General features: G+C 40.3%; 1 protein-coding gene across 1 annotated transcript; it reads left to right on the top strand.

The window, feature by feature from the left end:
- Window positions 1-5,627: 5,627 nt before the first annotated feature.
- LOC111853740 (5-hydroxytryptamine receptor 7) lies at window positions 5,628-8,715 on the top strand. Its single transcript, XM_023830997.1, has 2 exons — window positions 5,628-6,371; window positions 6,713-8,715. Exons 1-2 carry the CDS (start codon window positions 5,854-5,856, stop codon window positions 7,464-7,466), a joined length of 1,272 nt encoding a protein of 423 aa, XP_023686765.1. The 5' UTR covers window positions 5,628-5,853; the 3' UTR covers window positions 7,467-8,715.
- The last annotated feature ends 9,638 nt before the right edge of the window (window positions 8,716-18,353 follow it).

The raw sequence follows: 18,353 nt of genomic DNA, 5'->3' as shown, positions 1-18,353 counted from the left end.
ACACCTGATAATTCACACGCCGAGAAGCGATAAAGCTCGCGAGACGAGGCGCAGACCAATAGCTCTGCTTAACTTACAACTGTCTTGACCTAGCAACCTATCAGCTAATCAGAAAATAGTGTTGCCAGGTGAAGTATGATAATTATTTTCAATTGTAAGCGCGCGCTGTTCTTATACGCTCTGATTGCGTCCATAGTTCGCAGACAAGCTGTAGAAGGACACGCAGCAAGTAATCGTTTGCAGGGGCGTCGTAGTTGGGTGAAAAGTGGGACTAAATTACCAGGGCCCCAAGTGGGGGGAGGGCCCCTGAGGAGTGAAATTTTATTTTCCTTTAAATATAATTTTAAGATCACAATAAATGTTGTTAACTAATGTAAATGTTAATATTAAATGGGTAAATGCATCAGTTGATTGATGTATTAAATGGTGTCCAAGTACATAGGCTATAGTGTCTGAGGACAGGCACCCTCTCCTTGCACAAAATGGTTTAGTCCACCTTCACCGGGCTTTTTGACTAGGCACATTTGAAGTAGCGTTCATTCTGCTGAAGCGGCAGACGGCAGTGTATGGAAAATGATGTCAAAGAAAGGTAAATCTGGTTTTCAGAAGAGAAAAGAGAGGCAAGAAAGGGAGAAAAAAAGAAATGAGGGAAAGCAACTGCTTACCAACTTCTTTCCCAAGAAAGGTGAGCCCAAAATGCTAGAGCAAATAGTCTACAAATGAACTCCTGCTGTGGTTACTTAAAGTGCCCCTATTATGCCTTTTCATGCCATATCACTATGCCTTGTCATGTAGCTGTATGTGAACATAAATTACCTAAGTTGCCGACAGTAAACGATAAATGAAGTTTTTGTCTATCAAACAGAAAAGAGTCGTCACATTCGCCTAAACGAGTCGTCAGCAATTCGAATCTTTTTCTGTTACGGCCACGTCACACACGGAGTAACATATTTGCATAATGTCCGCCCACGTTCTCATAAAACAATATTAGCAACCTTTAAAATGACATAATAGGGGCATTTTAAATACCACTGCGATTATCAGTGCTAATAACACAACAGCATAACACAAAATTAGAAATTACATGATGCCTTGTTTGCACAGCCTACACCATTTCAATAGTATACTAATTCGAAAACTAAATTAATATTTGTTATTGGACTATAATTGTCACGTTTCGAGGGTGAGCAAACAGGCGAGTCCACTCAGGCATACGGGGAAACGGGGTTTAATGGAGGTCGACAGAGGCAGACAGGAACAAGACTTGACAATACAATGACTCATCTGGGGAAGACTGACTCTGACCAGGACTATATACAAAAGACAGGGCAGACTAACAAGGCACAGGCGAGAACAATCAGGTAAGAAACACGAGGTAACGAGGTGGGCGTGGCACACAGGAGGATCGAACGGAGCGGGGCGTGACAATAATAGTCTAACTTTGTAGGCTCAATGTCATATAGGTTCATGAGGATAGGCTGTCATATTAGTAGCAAAGCTACCTGTAACTTGTGAAATGCATGGCACTCAGTTTCAGAAACTGTCACAGAGGGTGATGCAGCAACAGACCCCTCATCATCTGATACTGTGGACTTAAGACAAGGTAAGCCTATACTGTAGTTTAAAATGAAAGCACATCATTTTAGCTGTTTATACTGTAATGTGTTTAGCAACACTAAGTCATGCTCTGCCTTTTACTGTAGTCTAGCTGTTTGGTTAGACTAACTAATAGACACATCCATAAGAAAAATGGCACTTAGTTTTTATTACGTGTTATACAAAATATTTAAATGTTAAGCAAGTTCAATTACATCCATTAGGCTACATTGGAATGATATATCTTTGCTTCATACGCTTGTAGAGGGGTCTGTCCAGCTAGATAGAGATGTGATAGAGGATGATGGAAGTGAAGGAAGTGAAAGCAGAGAAGGTTCGGAAGAAAGTGAAAGGGATGAAGAGAGGTCAGAAAGTAGTCAGGGCAGCGCAAAGGAGCCATTGCCTGAGGATCCAGTACTATGGCCAGAGAAGTTGACTAATGAAGAGAGAGACACAATAGTACGCAGATTGGCAAGCAAAGAAAAAACTAATAAAATCATAGCAAAAGACAAGGAAGGGAAACCATTTCCTAACTACCTTCAATTTGCAAAGTCAGCCAATGGCCGTGAGAAAATCAAAAGAGATTGGCTAATATATAGTGAAAGTGCAGAGGCTCTGTTTTGCATCCCATGCCTTCTGTTTTCTCACGAGCTTAAAAAGCCATCTAGAAGTGCTCTCAACAGTAACGATGGTATGAAAATATCACACATGAAATGGACTTTAAGGACCTCATCAAGGATTTTGCCACCAAGAAGACCCGTCAGTGGGCACTAACTGGGCTATAAATTTCAGTGTTTAGCACTTTGTGAAAGTTTTTTTGTCCTTTATTAACGGAAATTGACAAGTGAGGTTTTTTTTTTATCTTTCAGAGTAAATTAAGCATTTTGTTAATGTGGAACGCTGAAATGGCATTTTTCTTTATTGTAATATACTCCTTAATAAAAAGCTGTTCTCTTCAGCCAAATGAAAAAGTGTTTCACTTTTCATGCAGGTCTATAGTGTTGGGGGGGGGGGGGGGCATGGCCACTGCTTGTGCATAGGGCCCAGAATTTGGTGCTACGCCCCTGATCGTTTGTTATACATTTTCCATTAGGTTACATTTCATTATGAGCTAAAGTGCTGCTATCTGTGTCAGGTGTGCCGTGTGAAATTATTTAAATGCTTGTTCCCATGTATCATCACTCAAAACCTCTTTAAAATAAGTTGAAGACGTTTAAGCAGTATTTTGCGATAGGATCAAAATTAGAGGCCTGAAGAACGTACAGTGGTACCCCAGAACTCGAATTGAATCCGTTCAGAACTCCGGATGGAATCCTAAAAAGTTCGAGTTGTGATCAAATTTTCCCCATAAGAAATAATGGAAAACCAATTACACCCAAAAAATTACACCTAAATATGTTTTTTTTTTTTTAGCATTTAAACACAAAATGAACTGGATAAAACAAGAAGAGCATATGCTGTACTAAACACATCTAAGCACATTTATCAAAACAGTAATTTGTAAAGTAAGAAAATGTATCCAAACAATGTGTCCTGCCCCAATCGTCCACTCCTTCCGTGTGCCACGCCCCCTCAACCCCGTGTGGAATCCCCATGTGATCAGCTGTTTCTAGTTGTTTTCATTAGCCCTCTGTATTTCGTCCGCATTTCAGTTTGTTTCCCCAGTCCAGTCATTGTATTGTCCGTCTGCGTTTTGCCTGCCTTACCTGTAATTAAACCCGGTATTCCACGATACCTTGACGTCTGCGCCTTTGTCTCCGTTCTGTCCCCGCTCGGCACAACAATATTATTTTAATTAAACGTATTAATGGTTTATTATTAATATTAAAATTATGAATAAGAAATCTTTATTTTAAAATGTATTTTATTATATAATAATTACTATTGTTATTGTTACTGTCTATCATTGTCTAAATGTATTTTTGCTGTCTAAATATATGTATTCAGCTAGTGTAAACATGCAGGATGCTATCACAGCTAATGCGAGGCTGAGACTGAAGCGTATCCCTTTGTTTCTGCTGAGAGACGTGCCGCGAGACTGATTTCACCGCGCGTACAAGTTATCTTAGGTCGGTGTTCACGGTTCCACTTCTGAGATTCAGATTGAACGCTAGGTAATTATTTTTTCGAACTGGTTGGTTCGATTTTTAAGAAATTGAGTTCGAGAACGTTATAATGAGTTCGAGAACTGAGGTACCACTGTACTTATAAAATATGACCTGTCTGTAACATTCACAACATCCCCAAAGCCTCTGCCTAATGTTCTGCATGAAACGTTACGTGGCGAAGGAAAATCGAACGCCCGCCATACATTGTGAATAAAACGTTACCTGGCAGACCAAAATCGGACGCAGCTCTGGCGGACCAAAATCGGACAGATTCTGTCAAATCAAATGTACAGTTTTACTAAAATGTATACATATATACATTTCAATACAAAAAACTACATTTGGCCACAAATGAGCCCATTAAACAGTGGTCTCTCTTAAATACGATCGAGCCCATATCTCTGTCAACGCGGCTTTAACATCTGCTACAAACGCTCATATTGTGTGTGTGTGTGTGTGTGTGTGTGTGTGTGTGTGTGTGTGTGTGTGTGTGTGTGTGTGAGAGAGAGAGAGAGAGAGAGAGAGAGAGAGAGAGAGAGAGAGAGAGCACTGCTGTTTAAGGGGCTCTGGCACAAAATGTCACTAAACCGACAGAACATGTGAGAAATTAAAATAATTAAACGATTACAAAATGGCATTACCATTGTTAATTAATCACGATTCTTGATAGATCATTATTCTTAGAGTTCACATATACGAAAACGCATCTAGTTCAGCGGGCCATCAGACATAAATGTGAAGTATAGTCTGCTGACATACGGTCAATATCTCACTGCCCAAAACACTTTAATCCTTTGTGGTAAAGGTATTACGACAAGCAATATAGGCGTTTTTCACTGGTCAGGTGCCTGCGTGATGATTATGCGCTCATTTGTGGACTGTGAATGTGTAGACTTTATGCTTGGATTTTATGGTTTGTTCTTAGTAATCAAATGATATAAACCCATATGGCTTCTCACAAAAACTTATTTCAAGTAAATAAATCCTTCTTGAAGTACTGACACGGAATTCTATATTCATCGCTACAATTCAAAGCGTTTGTTCGGCATCAGTACTGATACTAATACCCACATAGGCTAACAGTGGACTGTTGCAACAAAAAGACGTGGCGTAAGACGAAAGAAATGTAGCTACTTTAAAAAATAGCATGTCTGACCTCACAGAATGAACCTGATTTAATGTGAACACATCTTGCATTGCTAAATATTGCTTCGAAGAAGTGGCATGACCCAGTTGTATCACGCAATTACCAAATTTTTTATACATATATGAAATGATGAAAGACACGTCGCGGCGGTGTTTCACTGAGGATTTCAGAACGAGCTTTTCGCTGCAAGTAACGTTGCTGAAGCTGCAGATATTAATTTGATTAGTAATCGTCCATACTAAATAGGTTCCTAAAATATGACAATAGCTAAGGACAACACATTTTCTTACTCTTCATTTATAAAGTAACCGCAAGATGGCAATAGAGCATCATTCGATTATAGTCGCACAACAATGCGTCAGTGCCACCAATTGTCCATTTGTCAAACTGACTAAGCAGTTAAGCTGTGCCTTATAAAAAAGTGTTTATCAAGCCACCGACAGACGTAACAGCTAAAAAATAATGATGGGTCGTATTCAGCATTATATGAGTCCGTTTGTAACGTTCAGGCTCAAGTTACTATAGTTGTTATGAAACATTATTAATGTAAAAAATTATACAATGTAAAGAGTGCTATAAAATATATGAATTGTTATTAAACTTGACACAGTGTTTGTGTTGACCCTCCCCCCCCAAAACATTAAATGTGGGTTTAAGCCATGGCGCTCAGTTTGAATTTCTTGTGAACTTGATCTTATGCTGAATCTGATCATGACGTCATAGATTGTGTGAGACGCTCCCTTTACTTGTCTGATCACTTCGCCTCAGGTGCTGTTTGGGGAGGCAGCAGCGCGCAAGTGATTCGCAGCGCATCGCTCCTCTTCAGCCTCGTCTGCTGCATTACTCTTTCCACTGATCAGGAGCATTGCTTTTTAAAATACGTAACTGAGAAACTATCTTATGTCCTCATGCAAAGAATTCCAAGCTTAATGTGGATTCTAACTTGGCATTTCTGGGTCTTGCGGGCAAAAGGCTACTCTTCATGGATAGCGGCGTAAAACCATGTTCGTCGATTTCAATGGCAGTTTTCTCGTCGTTAACACGAGGTCGTACATGGCAGAAGAGAGAGTTAAGGAACTTCGCAATGACGGCATGATCTCGGGGACGGTGAACGCGCGCCTGCCGGCTGCGCAGACAACACCCGCGACTTTGCCAACTTCCAGCATGGTGGAGAATGACACGAGGTGCGGGGAGCAGATCCTGAGCCACGGCAACATGGAGAAAGTGCTCATTGGGGTAATACTCACCATGCTTACCGTTCTCACCATCTGTGGGAATTTGCTGGTGGTTATTTCGGTGTGTTTTGTCAAAAAGCTGCGGCAGCCATCTAATTATCTGATAGTCTCTTTAGCCGTGGCGGACCTCTCGGTGGCGCTGGCCGTGATGCCCTTTGTCAGCATTACCGACCTTATTGGCGGACAGTGGATTTTTGGCAAGTTCTTCTGCAACGTTTTCATTGCCATGGATGTCATGTGCTGCACTGCCTCCATCCTGACGCTCTGTGTAATAAGTATAGACAGGTAAGTGCACCTTTACGTGCTCCTCTAAATCTATCCACCCACACCAGCATTCATTTATGTACCATAACCGCGTATTCGGTGTACGGTAGCGGTGAGCCTGGAGCCTATCGCGGGGATCCCAGGGCACAAGGCAGGATACGTCCGGCAGGGGACTAACATCCAAGTGCATTTTGGATGCTAACTGCAACGTGCAATATTAATTGCGCTGATAATTATTTATATAGTTTTGTCCCAAAATGTACGTATTTCGCCATTTTTCCAAGTCAAGGAGTTTATATAAGAAGGACAACTGACATCCAGATGTTTTCTCTCTCTCTCTGTGTCTCTCCTTCATATTACAGGTACCTTGGCATAACAAAGCCCTTAACATACCCAATGAGACAGAGCGGCAGGTGTATGGCCAAAATAATACTGTCTGTCTGGCTCTTGTCTGCCTCGATCACTCTACCACCTTTATTCGGCTGGGCGCAGAATGTAAATGATAACAAAGTGTGTCTGATCAGCCAGGACGTTGGCTACACCATCTATTCCACCGCCGTGGCTTTCTACATCCCCATGTCGGTGATGCTGATCATGTACCACAGAATATATAGGGCGGCCAAGGTGAGCGCAGCCAAACACAACATCGCCGGATTCCCTCGGCCGGAGGAAGAGGACAGTGTGGACTGCGTCTCGGCCGCCCTGAAGCTGCACAAGGAGGCGGAGGAATGCGCAAGCTTCTCGCAGCTCCTGCGCGCCGACCGGAGGAACATCTCGGTCTTCAAGAGGGAGCAGAAGGCTGCCACAACTTTGGGCATCGTAGTGGGGGCGTTTAGCATCTGCTGGCTTCCCTTCTTCGTGCTGTCCACCGCCCGTCCGTTTATCTGCGGGGTGCGGTGCAGTTGCGTCCCCTTGTGGGTGGAACGTACGTTGCTGTGGTTGGGCTACGCCAACTCGCTGATAAATCCCTTCATCTATGCCTTCTTCAACCGCGACCTGAGGACCACCTACCGCAATCTGCTCCGCTGCAGGTACAGAAACATAAACCGCAAGCTGTCCGCCGCCAGCATGCAGGAGGCCCTCAAGCTTGCCGAACGAAACGACTCCATGCTTTAGGTCGTGCGTCTAACAAGCGGCTAATCGAAGTGCAGAAACTGTTACGCTGTTCACACCTGTAAACTCAGCCAATGGGAGAACTGAATTGGCCTTATAAAGATGTATCATTTGTAACAGCGAATTAGTAGCCAATTATATTATATACTCACTATTTTGGATATTTTTGGCGATATGGGAAAACGGATTTGTAGATAACTGCCGTGGTTAATTACATTGTGGATTTTTTTGTTTTTAACGAATAAATCTAATTCTCAGACGAAAAAAAAAACACTTTTAATATTAAATATCTTGTTAAATTATATTAAACAACTTTACATATCCTATTTGGTGGGTCATTAAAGTTTCATTTCCAATAAGAAATCAATAATAGATTGCACAGATAAATGTATCCCTACAATTGATTTGTAAAGCACCAGACATTTTTAGAAAATATTCTTGCTAGCCTCTGTAAAGTATGCAATGATATCCAGATACCAGAACATCCTTTTAAAAATTGGTAGATAAAATTATGAATATGGTTTGTTAGCGTGCAAGTATCCGAAACAGCATATCAACTATAATTTAACATTGAGCTGTGGAATTACTCTCTCAGGGGCAACTAGGAAAAGAAGGGAAATATTATACCTTTTGCAAAGGACATGTGTTATTTACCATATTCAGTATATATACCCTTAAAACTGTTGAGTATAGAGTAGAAATTGGGACAACAATTTTGTCTCAGCTAGTTTGATTCATTTCCACTGGTCCTGAGGTTTTAATATTGAGTGTCTCCTCTGTCTGCTTCAAAAGCACATAGTATAATTATTACTGGGATGTATTCTACAAAAAATAATAGTTGTTAGAAATCATGATGTAGTGTGCTGTATATTTGGATAGATCATGAATTTAAATGGGTGTTTTATGGTGTCCCTGGAAACTTCTTGTCGTTGAGTTGAATTTTATTCACGTTCTCATTGGGAAGTAATACTGATAACAGTAATATCTGTGATAACAAAAAGTACTGTTATTATTATTGTGGAAAAAGGACAAGCAGCTCTCAAAACACTTTACGTTCATGGTGTCAGGATTTATTGCCGTAATTGCACAAGGTGGCAATAAGCATTTATTTTAAGGCGCAGCTTAAGTGACTCTAAAAGATAAGCATGAATGCTACGGTTTGTGCCACAATTATCTGTCAGTGTGTATAGACACCAGAATAGGTATTTCGCTTGCCTGGCATTCACGTTACAAACGTTTTAACGAAATAAACTGTGAAGTGAGCTGAAGTCTGCTTTGTGTGCGTCTTTACTGTTGTTCCCATACATATTTCAAAAAGAGAGAAATTAATACTTGTCCCCCCCCCTTTTGGTAGCTGTCATCCAATACAAATGGTGTTCGGAGAGAAATTATTGGAATTAATAACAACTGTGAACTTCTTTTAATGGTTATGGATATAAATACTCCAGCACATTACATGTTACACCAGCTTTGGAGCCACAACAAGCAAAATATTTGGTTTAATGTTCCAGCAGTCAGCTGATATTTTGTGGGAATGAGACTGAGAACATAAATCATCAATTGGCCAATAAGCAATAAATTTACATAAACAGCATCAAACATCAGGATAAAGTAACGGTGATATTCAGAAGGACAGCGCTGTCTTTCTGTGTGACCTATGGTCCAGTACGCCAGGAGACATGGCAATCCACACCACTGACAGAACCAGTGACGGCGCAGAACGGCTTTATAATTAGAAAGAGAACATTAACTGTCTTCCAGCTGTGAGGAAGACAGGAGGAGGCGCGGGATGGGGGGAGGCGCGGGAAGGGAGCAGCCAGGTGTCTTCTATTTTCCAGTATCGCACAAGCCAACAGATGGCCTGCAATTTGTCAAGAGCAGTTGCTGCTGGTGGTCATAACCAGGCCCATAGGTACCACCTCCAGCGGGTGCAAAACCTGAACGATGAACACCAGCCTAGAGCATACGCAGAGAACAAAGCACAAAGCATACATCCCAAATAACCTTTCCAGACACATTTCATTACCTTGCTTTTGGTAGCGATTCGCAAACTTCAGTAATATTCGCAGAACAGTAATAGTGTGGCATTAGGGAAAGGAATGCAGCGGTGAACCTGGATGAATTTAATATACTCTTTTACACCGTGAGCCAGCTACATAACCTTAACAATGCACCACTGAAGACACACAGCTATACAAAGTGCAAGTTCATCTGAACAAAAGTGTCAGCTGAATTACTAAGTAATATGACACTGCACACCAATCATGCCCGCAAAAGCATTAAAAATAATGACTTGTCTGACTTTGTGTTGCTGTGGACAGCCTAGAGAATGCTCAGAAAACCTAAGGGACGCAGAGGATAAGGTGGTAGCCCCTGGCAAAATGATTCTGACAGACAAACTACCTGGGTCTCCATAAAGTTATAGTATAATTACTAAGATTCATGCCACACAGCCCAGCACATGAACTTCACTGTGTTTAAGTATTTCATACAGTGCTGATGGCAAACACCCAGCGAGACAAAAATTACATCGATATGAAGGTCTGATATGGGGAGTGGGCAGCCGTATATGGCCGTTTAGTCGACGGCTTGGCAGATTTATGAGGAGAGAGCAATAGGGACAGGCAGACTAAATGAAATGAGTTGCAAGGACACAGAGAGTGCAGAAGAAGCAGCAGCAAAGGTATCGATGTAACCAAGCTTTAGAAACACTGACATTGATGGCGGGAATGAAGCTGGAGAACCCCTACATCCCCATATATATATATATATATCCATGCATCTCTGAAATGCTCCACATGCAATGAGATTATTGTTATATTTTATTGTGCTATATTGTCTTATGCTATTGTGTTATAATTATCCAACCGATCTTTTGACAAACAGAATATAAAAAAAGAAGACGTAAAATTGACATGTTCTGTAAGCGAAAATGGAGGTCACATTTGACGGGTTGCATAACCCGTAGGATATTATTTTTGTAAACCAGTAAAATAATTGGAAATAAAGTCAGGTATTGAAGTGAAAAGAATATATCAACCGAAAGCAAAAATAAATTGTAACTTACTAGGGACATTTAAAGCTAAACAGTTCTATGGTGTTTTAATAAGGATTATAAAACAGTTGAAATGTAGTGTATCTTGCTTTGCTGACCTAGCTGACCATGACAGCAACTACTGGGTTATAAATTGGACTGGAGAGACAAATTTCAAAACATATTTATACAAAAATATGTAGGGCAATTCTCATAAAGCACAGGTGTGGAATATATGAGTTTTTTTAACTAGCCTGAGAAGCTACAACCAGCCCAAAGTGTTAAAAATCTTGCACTGACAGGCAAAATCACTACTAGTTCTTAAATGGCTCAGACATTCTGACGTGAACAATAAACTGTGAATGAGTAGAATGTCATTCTCTTCAGAGCAGCACCACTATGCTGAGAGAGTTGCAGGTGTGAGCTCTGAGTATGCTCTCTATTACCTATAATGAGGAAGACAGCATGGGTGAAAGTCAGGTGCGTTTATTTCTGGTGTTTGTTTTCTGGAGAATGATGGTTGCACACACAGGTCCCCTTTCAGGAACCTGTAGAGAAAAAGGGGTCAACAAATTTGTAGAGAAAGTTTTTCTGTGTACAACTGCAATACGATTTAAAGGACAATTATAGGGAAATTATATTACTGGTTGCAAAATTCAATAATTGTCACATAAAAGAAATATTGGTCAATTTCACAGGAAAAGATCCCTGATCCTCCACAATAAACGGCCAGATTCTAGTTCTTTCCTTGTTTCATTATAACTTCCAGGATAACAGCGGCTCAGTTTGTGGGCTGTTAGGATCCATATTTAAAATATGTTCATCAGAAGACGTCAAAGGCACCAGATGGGCTTTTATAACAGCCAAGAAGAGCCAACCTCAATCACTTAGCAATTAGCATTGTCACGTCCAGCCCACCACATCCACCTGACCCTCCTGCCTCCTCCCTCATTTGTCTTGACTCTTGTTCCTACCCTCATGTTCATCACTCCCAGCTGCCTCCTGTTAGCTCCCTCGTTAGTCTCATATATACATGCTTCCCAGTCCTGCATTCCCCAGTCATGTCTTTGATGTTATGCCTTCTTGTAGTCTATGCCCAGTTCACCGGTGTTGATCCCTGTGAATCCTGTTTATTTCCAGCCTTTGTTCATCGCCTTCAATAAACTTCTTTTGTTTCTCCACCACACCTGCCCTCGAGTCCTTCATCCCATCTGTCTTGACAAGTATTGGTTAGAGAGTTGTAATAAGGTGCAAGGTTTATAAAGACACACAGTAAACTTTACCCTGGGTTTAGGGAAACACAGTGCATATTTTGGTTTATGAATATGCTCCATCATTCACCATCACCTTTTTTAAGCTGCTCAAAACAGTACCAGAGACCTTAGAGCAGAAAAAGTCATGTCATGACTGTTTTTGTGTGCAAGGGACAGGCCTGTTCCAAACTCATACTACAGAGGCTGTATTTTCTTGTTAACTACATGACACTCAGAAATCAGTCTGCATTTTAGAAATTTGAGCTTTGTGGCAACTGGTAAGTTATATATGTGGATTTTTTATAATTCGACAAAGTTATCATCAACACCAAGAAAATTTTCAAATAGGATATTGAAATATATACTGTAAACCATCTGAAATTCGGCGTTTGGGAATATTTTTATCTTCCTTTAAATTAGACCCCAAGGCCTTACTGGTAAGAAAGCTTTCTGTCTGCTTTCATTCAAATACTGGTCATTTGACTGTCCTTTTGCAAAATCTTTGCACAACTAGGGAAATACATTCTCATTTTAAAATATCAACTTTAGAAACTAATATTAACAATAAAACGTTGGTAGTTTTCACAGTAGGACAGTTTCCTGAATTTATTAATAGACACAACTGCTGTATACAGGCGATAAGTCTTTCAAAACCAGCATCTGCATAATGAATATGATAAATCGGGTTACTGTTATGGCAGTTGTTTCTGTCAATACGCGGCTGACACAAGTAATCAGCTACTACTGTTTTAAGACAATTTAGAGGAAAATAAACACACACTCATCCTTACAGTTGGCACAGGATGCAATTATATACCACAATATGGACATTATGCATATAAATAAAATACAAAGATCTCAAACACTTAGTAAATATATTTTATATACGGTAACCGTTACCCATCCTACAAGTTAACTCAAGAGCCATACAGCGGAGGAACTTAACATACATAATCTATTTTAAATTTTATTTCCAATACCGATGATCCTCCTCCTTTTCAAATCCTGCTTCTAGTAATTCCGCATCTGTTTTTTTTTGTCAAATAAATTATCCCAGATAGAAATGCACATAAAGATAGCGGAGCTTGTCATTGTTATTCTGTAATTCCATTACTTGAAGCGTACTTATGCTAGATTAGATGCACTCAGCAGGATCTTTGTGCTTAAATGCAGTTAGAAAATATTAATTCTGGGTAGTGATATTATTGTCACTGTAGTGTGTTTTCACGCTTGCACATCGGATAAACTGAATATCGCAACGACGAATCAAATTAATATTAACCTCCAGTCGTCCTTACGTAGCTAGGTAGCTGTTAGCTATTAAGTGGCAACCTGGGAACGGAAAATAAGGGAAGCTGGCATAGTTGCTCCATAGGTTCGTCCCGCGTTTCCAAACATCAGAAGTGACCCTACAGTCACAGATATCTTCACGGCACCATGAAATCACGTGACGAAGGGTCACTCGACATTAACTTGGAAACAAACCAAGATATAAAACCTACCAGCAAGAAAATATTACTGCAGAAAAAATGTAGGGAACAATCCAGCAAAAAAGGAAGAAAATCAGAGATATAAATTACTTTTATATTTCCAGACAATCGTTTTAGTCTCATAGATTAGATAAGGAATGAGGTGCCCTGTCAGCAAATTTTGAAATTCTTTCTGGAGTCTGGGGACGCACTTCTCCAACAAGATACTATGCCATATATATTCTTTTCAATTTCAGTGAAGGTAATTTAATTGGAGCATAATTTATTTGCTATCGGTGACATACACATGAAAATAGTTTTCGTTTTTTCCCCACAGCATATAAAGTGTCCCCCTCTTCTTGGGGGAAAAATATTAGCAGTAAAGGGATGATGAAAAATGAATTTTGGAAAGCTCCTTAAAGGTGACCTGGAGTTAATCGATAATTTAACAGGGGAAAAGTTTAGACAGAGTATTCAGGATTTAATCCATTGCTTTGACGCTTGCATTCAAGCATGATCACTTTGAATTACTGAAGGCTTTTTGATGCTTTTTAATGGTGGCTAGAGCCCAACAAGACAGGGGTAAGTAACAAGGATGACAAGAGCAGGAGTTATTCTGGTGTGTAAAAATACACAGAAAAGATACCAGAGTGGCTCCCTGTGATGAACAGCTTTCTGGCTCAATAAATCTGCTGTCACCTTTATTGAAAGTCTGGGTCAGATTAGGCCAGGAATGTAAAATATCCCAAAATCTTATGAACAAACTGCGATGGACAAGTTGCCCATCGATTGTTATTCATTTTGAGTATCGGGGATGCTGATTTGAACTTACTCTAACAAACTGCATCTGGAGAATTTTTTTTAATTTGTGCTTCTGTGTCTTAAATAATATATCACAGTTAACTAAAAAAAAAAAACAGTATTTTATGCATCATGTCCAGTGCCAAAATGCAAGACGACATAAAGAAAATGCAGTGATTGTGATTTGTTTTCTGTAATCATATCATCAATGCCACAAAGAGAAATTATACATGTGTAGCACACCACTGCACCATCAGCTTAGTACTGCATGCTAGACATTTTCTCCTTAACAGTTAAATGTTAAAGTTAATCTACCCAATGTTGCACAGCCTCAATGCAATAAATACATATCAGTTCCTCCACCGCTTGGTCATACTCCAAATGAAGACGAACATCATTATTTACCCAACTGTTAATAAATCTTTTGACAGGCCTTGCCAGTGTGCATTTATTCATTCTGTGTGCTAGAACTGGCCAATAATCCTTTGCTGTTCCTGACTGATGACAGCCAACAGTCATTCTAAGATGCAACTGGTATAATAATGAGCTTTGAACTGTAAAATTAATTTCTCATCTTTCTGAAAAGACACCACAGACCTACCAGATACTCAATGAAAAATTTCATCATCTTGTTATGATTAGGTGGAGTGGTGGCTCTGAGGCTAGGGATCTGTGTCAGTAATTGGAAGGTTGCTGGTTCAAATCCCATGAACGCCCAAAGTAATTATACCCCATTGGGCCCTTGAGCAAGGCCCTTAAACTGCAATTGCTTCATCCTGGGTATGATGTTAATCCACATCCAACCCTATAAGGAGGTCCTCCATCTTATAGGGAATAACTTGAGGGTTGGGTGCAGGATAGTCACTCCAGCCACCAAGAAAAAAACTGACACTGGTCCATTTGGACTAGTGTGGTGCTGAGGTATCACCTTCCACATGGCTGCAGTCAGGTTCTCATCCCTGAGGTGGTTTGTTGTGTGGTGGGTGCAGCAAAGTGCTGTAATCAGTGCACGATCCTCCTTACCTTGTCATGTTCAACTGAAAATGAAAGCAGAATAGTATACTATACCCGCCAATAAATAATAATAATGTGGCTGGGCTCAATTATAGCATATACTTATGTATCAGTTTCAAAATAATATATACATAATGAAGCTTGATTTATTTAATCAAGGATAATGGGTGTTTTTTTATCAACATATAAATGAGATCACATTAAAGCTGGCCAGCATGGACACCCCTTGCCCAATTAATGCTCTCTAGAAGGTCAGTCAAAATATAAGCAGGGCAACCTTTAATTATTGAAGGGCAATTTTCATTTGAACTGGTTCTTTTTATAACCTCATATTTACAGTGTCAAAAAAACTGCATAATCTGTACAGTTGCTTCAAGCTGTCATATAAAAACATCAGTCAGCATGACTAATTGAAGTGACTGTGGCTTTAATCTTGTTTTAATGCCGACTGGGTGACCAGGAACACTTATTTTACCACCTGAGATAGAATGTTTGAGAATTTAATGACTGTCATTTATCTATAGTTACTTTTCCTTGAAAGTCCTTTCTCCAAATGTATATCCCCACTGAGAAAAAGCAACACAGAGCAACATGCCTTCCGTGCTGGCCTATACTGGTTAGTGCTGGGTTGTTGCTGGTGGACCAGCATGCCTGTACTGGCCTACCTGCACATAAAGCTGGTCCACAAGCATTATTTCATTATTCATGGTGTCCCACCAGCACCTAAATACAACATATGCATGATGCTGGTCATGCTGGTAACCAGTTATGCTAGTCTATACTGGTTTTTCAGCATTCATGTATTACTTATTCAAATCGCGCAACCCACATCAAGTTATTTAATTTGGTGACCTGAGTACTTTTTTTTTGGTATATCACCATAAACCATACAGTTCACGGCACAACCTTGAGGATTTCAGGCGACAGGGCGCGTAATTGGAATAATAGCCTGTATTGATCTCAGTCTTCAATGAATGATTCTCCTTCAGTGATTATTGGTGATTTCGTGGCGTCCACCAACATCAATCCGAGCGAATAAATCAAGTGACCTGCGGATGAATGAAGGACACGTTGCTAAGGAGGTATCTGCTCAGCGATGAACCTCAGTACTCTGCCTCGCACGATGCATACAAACCAGCAGGCTGCGCGCCGACACGCGTGACAGCAATCCGAGTGCGCGAGGTCAGTTTCCCCTAAATCACAGCAAGTCTTTTCACCCTTACGTCTCGCTCCCACGTCCCGGGGATTATCGCCGCGAGCGCGAGACGGCTCGACGTCATTGCCGTACGCCGGGAAATCAACAAGTGTCAGTGTCAGTTTGAGGCTGGACGGGATTTGTCACGCTGATTATATCGAGCACAGCTGCCGAACCCGAACCCCAGTCGCTGCCACTTAATGAGAAGCAGTTAGCCTGCTAAGCAGCACGACCGTTTACATGCTGACACCTCAGTCTTCACTTCAAAAGCTCCGAGGAATTGTTTTCTCAACCCGAAGAACGGGTTTATTATTTATCCATCCATCTTCTACCTTCTTCTGAGCAGGCTCAGTCTCAGTCAGCACAGAGCATAAGACAAGGGTTTGAGGAAGTTACTCACAAAAGAGATCCAATATCCCTAACTTTCTCAACACTGGCCATAGGTGACTGCTAATATACCACTTAGAGATAACTACTAAACATTTATTGAATACTGACTATTCTCATTGCAAACTTGTTGTACCACTGACTGTGTGTGTGTGTGTGTGTATTATATATATATATATATATATATACACACACACACACACACACACACACACAAATTAAATTCTTCGGCTGAAATCTGTCAGGATTGTGAGATGAATATTTCATGACCTGTCTCTGTGTGCTGACTCCAGTGTCGTTGACAGGTTGTGACTGCTCTACTAGCCTGATGTGAGATGGGAAACGCGGTCTCCTCTTTGTCAACAGCCACAGCCTCACCGTTCACTAAATCTCTATGTTGGTTGCTGGGTTTTCATAAAACTGCCCTCATACTTGCAGCGTCATGACATTCAGTGTCTAGTGCAACCTCAATAATTGTTTAACCAGGTACAGACAACTTCCCATTGATTAAGTTTTAGAAACAGCACTCATATTTTTAATTGATTGCTGTGTTGTTGTTGCTCTTCATAATATACAAACTGTAGTTTTGAAAGATATAACTTTGAAAAATGGGGAGATAAAATTAAAAACAATTAGACATAAAGATGATGAAGCTTTAGAGTAAAATATTTCCCAGAAAGGTTAAGCCTGTGTTTTTGATACTGCCGTAACTGGCACACTGAAGTATTTTGTGGTATATATTGTATATATTGTGGTATATATTAAGTTTCTTGGTGGGATGAAACTCAGGGTTAGTTATAAGGTAACGTGGCATCCATTCCTGAAGGCACTCTGTGCGTTCCAATATTTATTTAAGCATCGCATTTCATTAGGCTAATTAAAAACTAATTTAATATGTGTGCAAATGATTAATATATAACTTTACACTGGAATATATACTACACTGCGTGTGCTACACTTTTATATATACAGAACTGTGCAAAAGTCTTAGACAGTTAAAGAAAATGATGTTTAAATAATCTCCATGTTGGTGTAAAGCTTTGACATTATGTCTGTCAAAGCGTGTCAGCTTTGCCATTCCAAAACCTCTCCTATAGTCACTCCAGTATTTGTAGCAACGATCCAATACATCCATTTTTTGACTCCACCACTGACACACCTCATATTGACCTAATTAATTAATCCAGCTGGTGATGAAATTTAACTAATAAGTGGAATGGCTGAGGTCCCCATGAGGAGAGGTTTGGGAACTGAAGTGGTGTTCATCTAGCCATCCAGCAAGATATCAGTAACTTTTTGGAGAACATACCTCTCAATCATTGAATTCAGGTGTTTCATTCAGATACTACAGGTGTATAAAATCAAGCACCTAGCCATGCAGTCGGGTTTACACACATTTGTGAAAGATTGGGTCATTCTGAAGAGTTCAGAAAATTCAAGCATGGTGCTGTCATAGGATGCCACCTTTGCAATAAGTCAGTTTGTGAAATTTCTTCCTTGCTACATATTCCACAGTCAGCTGTAAGTGGTATTACTGCAAAGGGGAAGTGTTTAGGAACAACAGAAACTCCGCCACAAAGTGACAGACCACGTACAGTAACAGAGCGGGGTCACCGAGAGCTGAGGCGCGTATTATGTAAAAGTTGCCAATGCTCTGACGACTTAATAACTGCAGAGTTTCAAACTTCTTCTGGGATTAACCTCCAGCACAAAAACTGTGCACCAGGAGCTTCATGG

Source organism: Paramormyrops kingsleyae, chromosome 20, assembly GCF_048594095.1.
Source record: "Paramormyrops kingsleyae isolate MSU_618 chromosome 20, PKINGS_0.4, whole genome shotgun sequence".
Lineage (NCBI taxonomy): Eukaryota > Metazoa > Chordata > Actinopteri > Osteoglossiformes > Mormyridae > Paramormyrops > Paramormyrops kingsleyae.
This window is presented reverse-complemented; position numbering and strand designations above follow the sequence as displayed.

Bases quoted from the DNA above. Each gene is read 5' to 3' on its own strand.
- LOC111853740 (XM_023830997.1), top strand. From the start codon at position 5,854: ATGTTCGTCGATTTCAATGGCAGTTTTCTCGTCGTTAACACGAGGTCG. The intron at 6,372-6,712 runs GTAAGTGCACCT...TTCATATTACAG, and splicing joins TGTGTAATAAGTATAGACAG to GTACCTTGGCATAACAAAGC.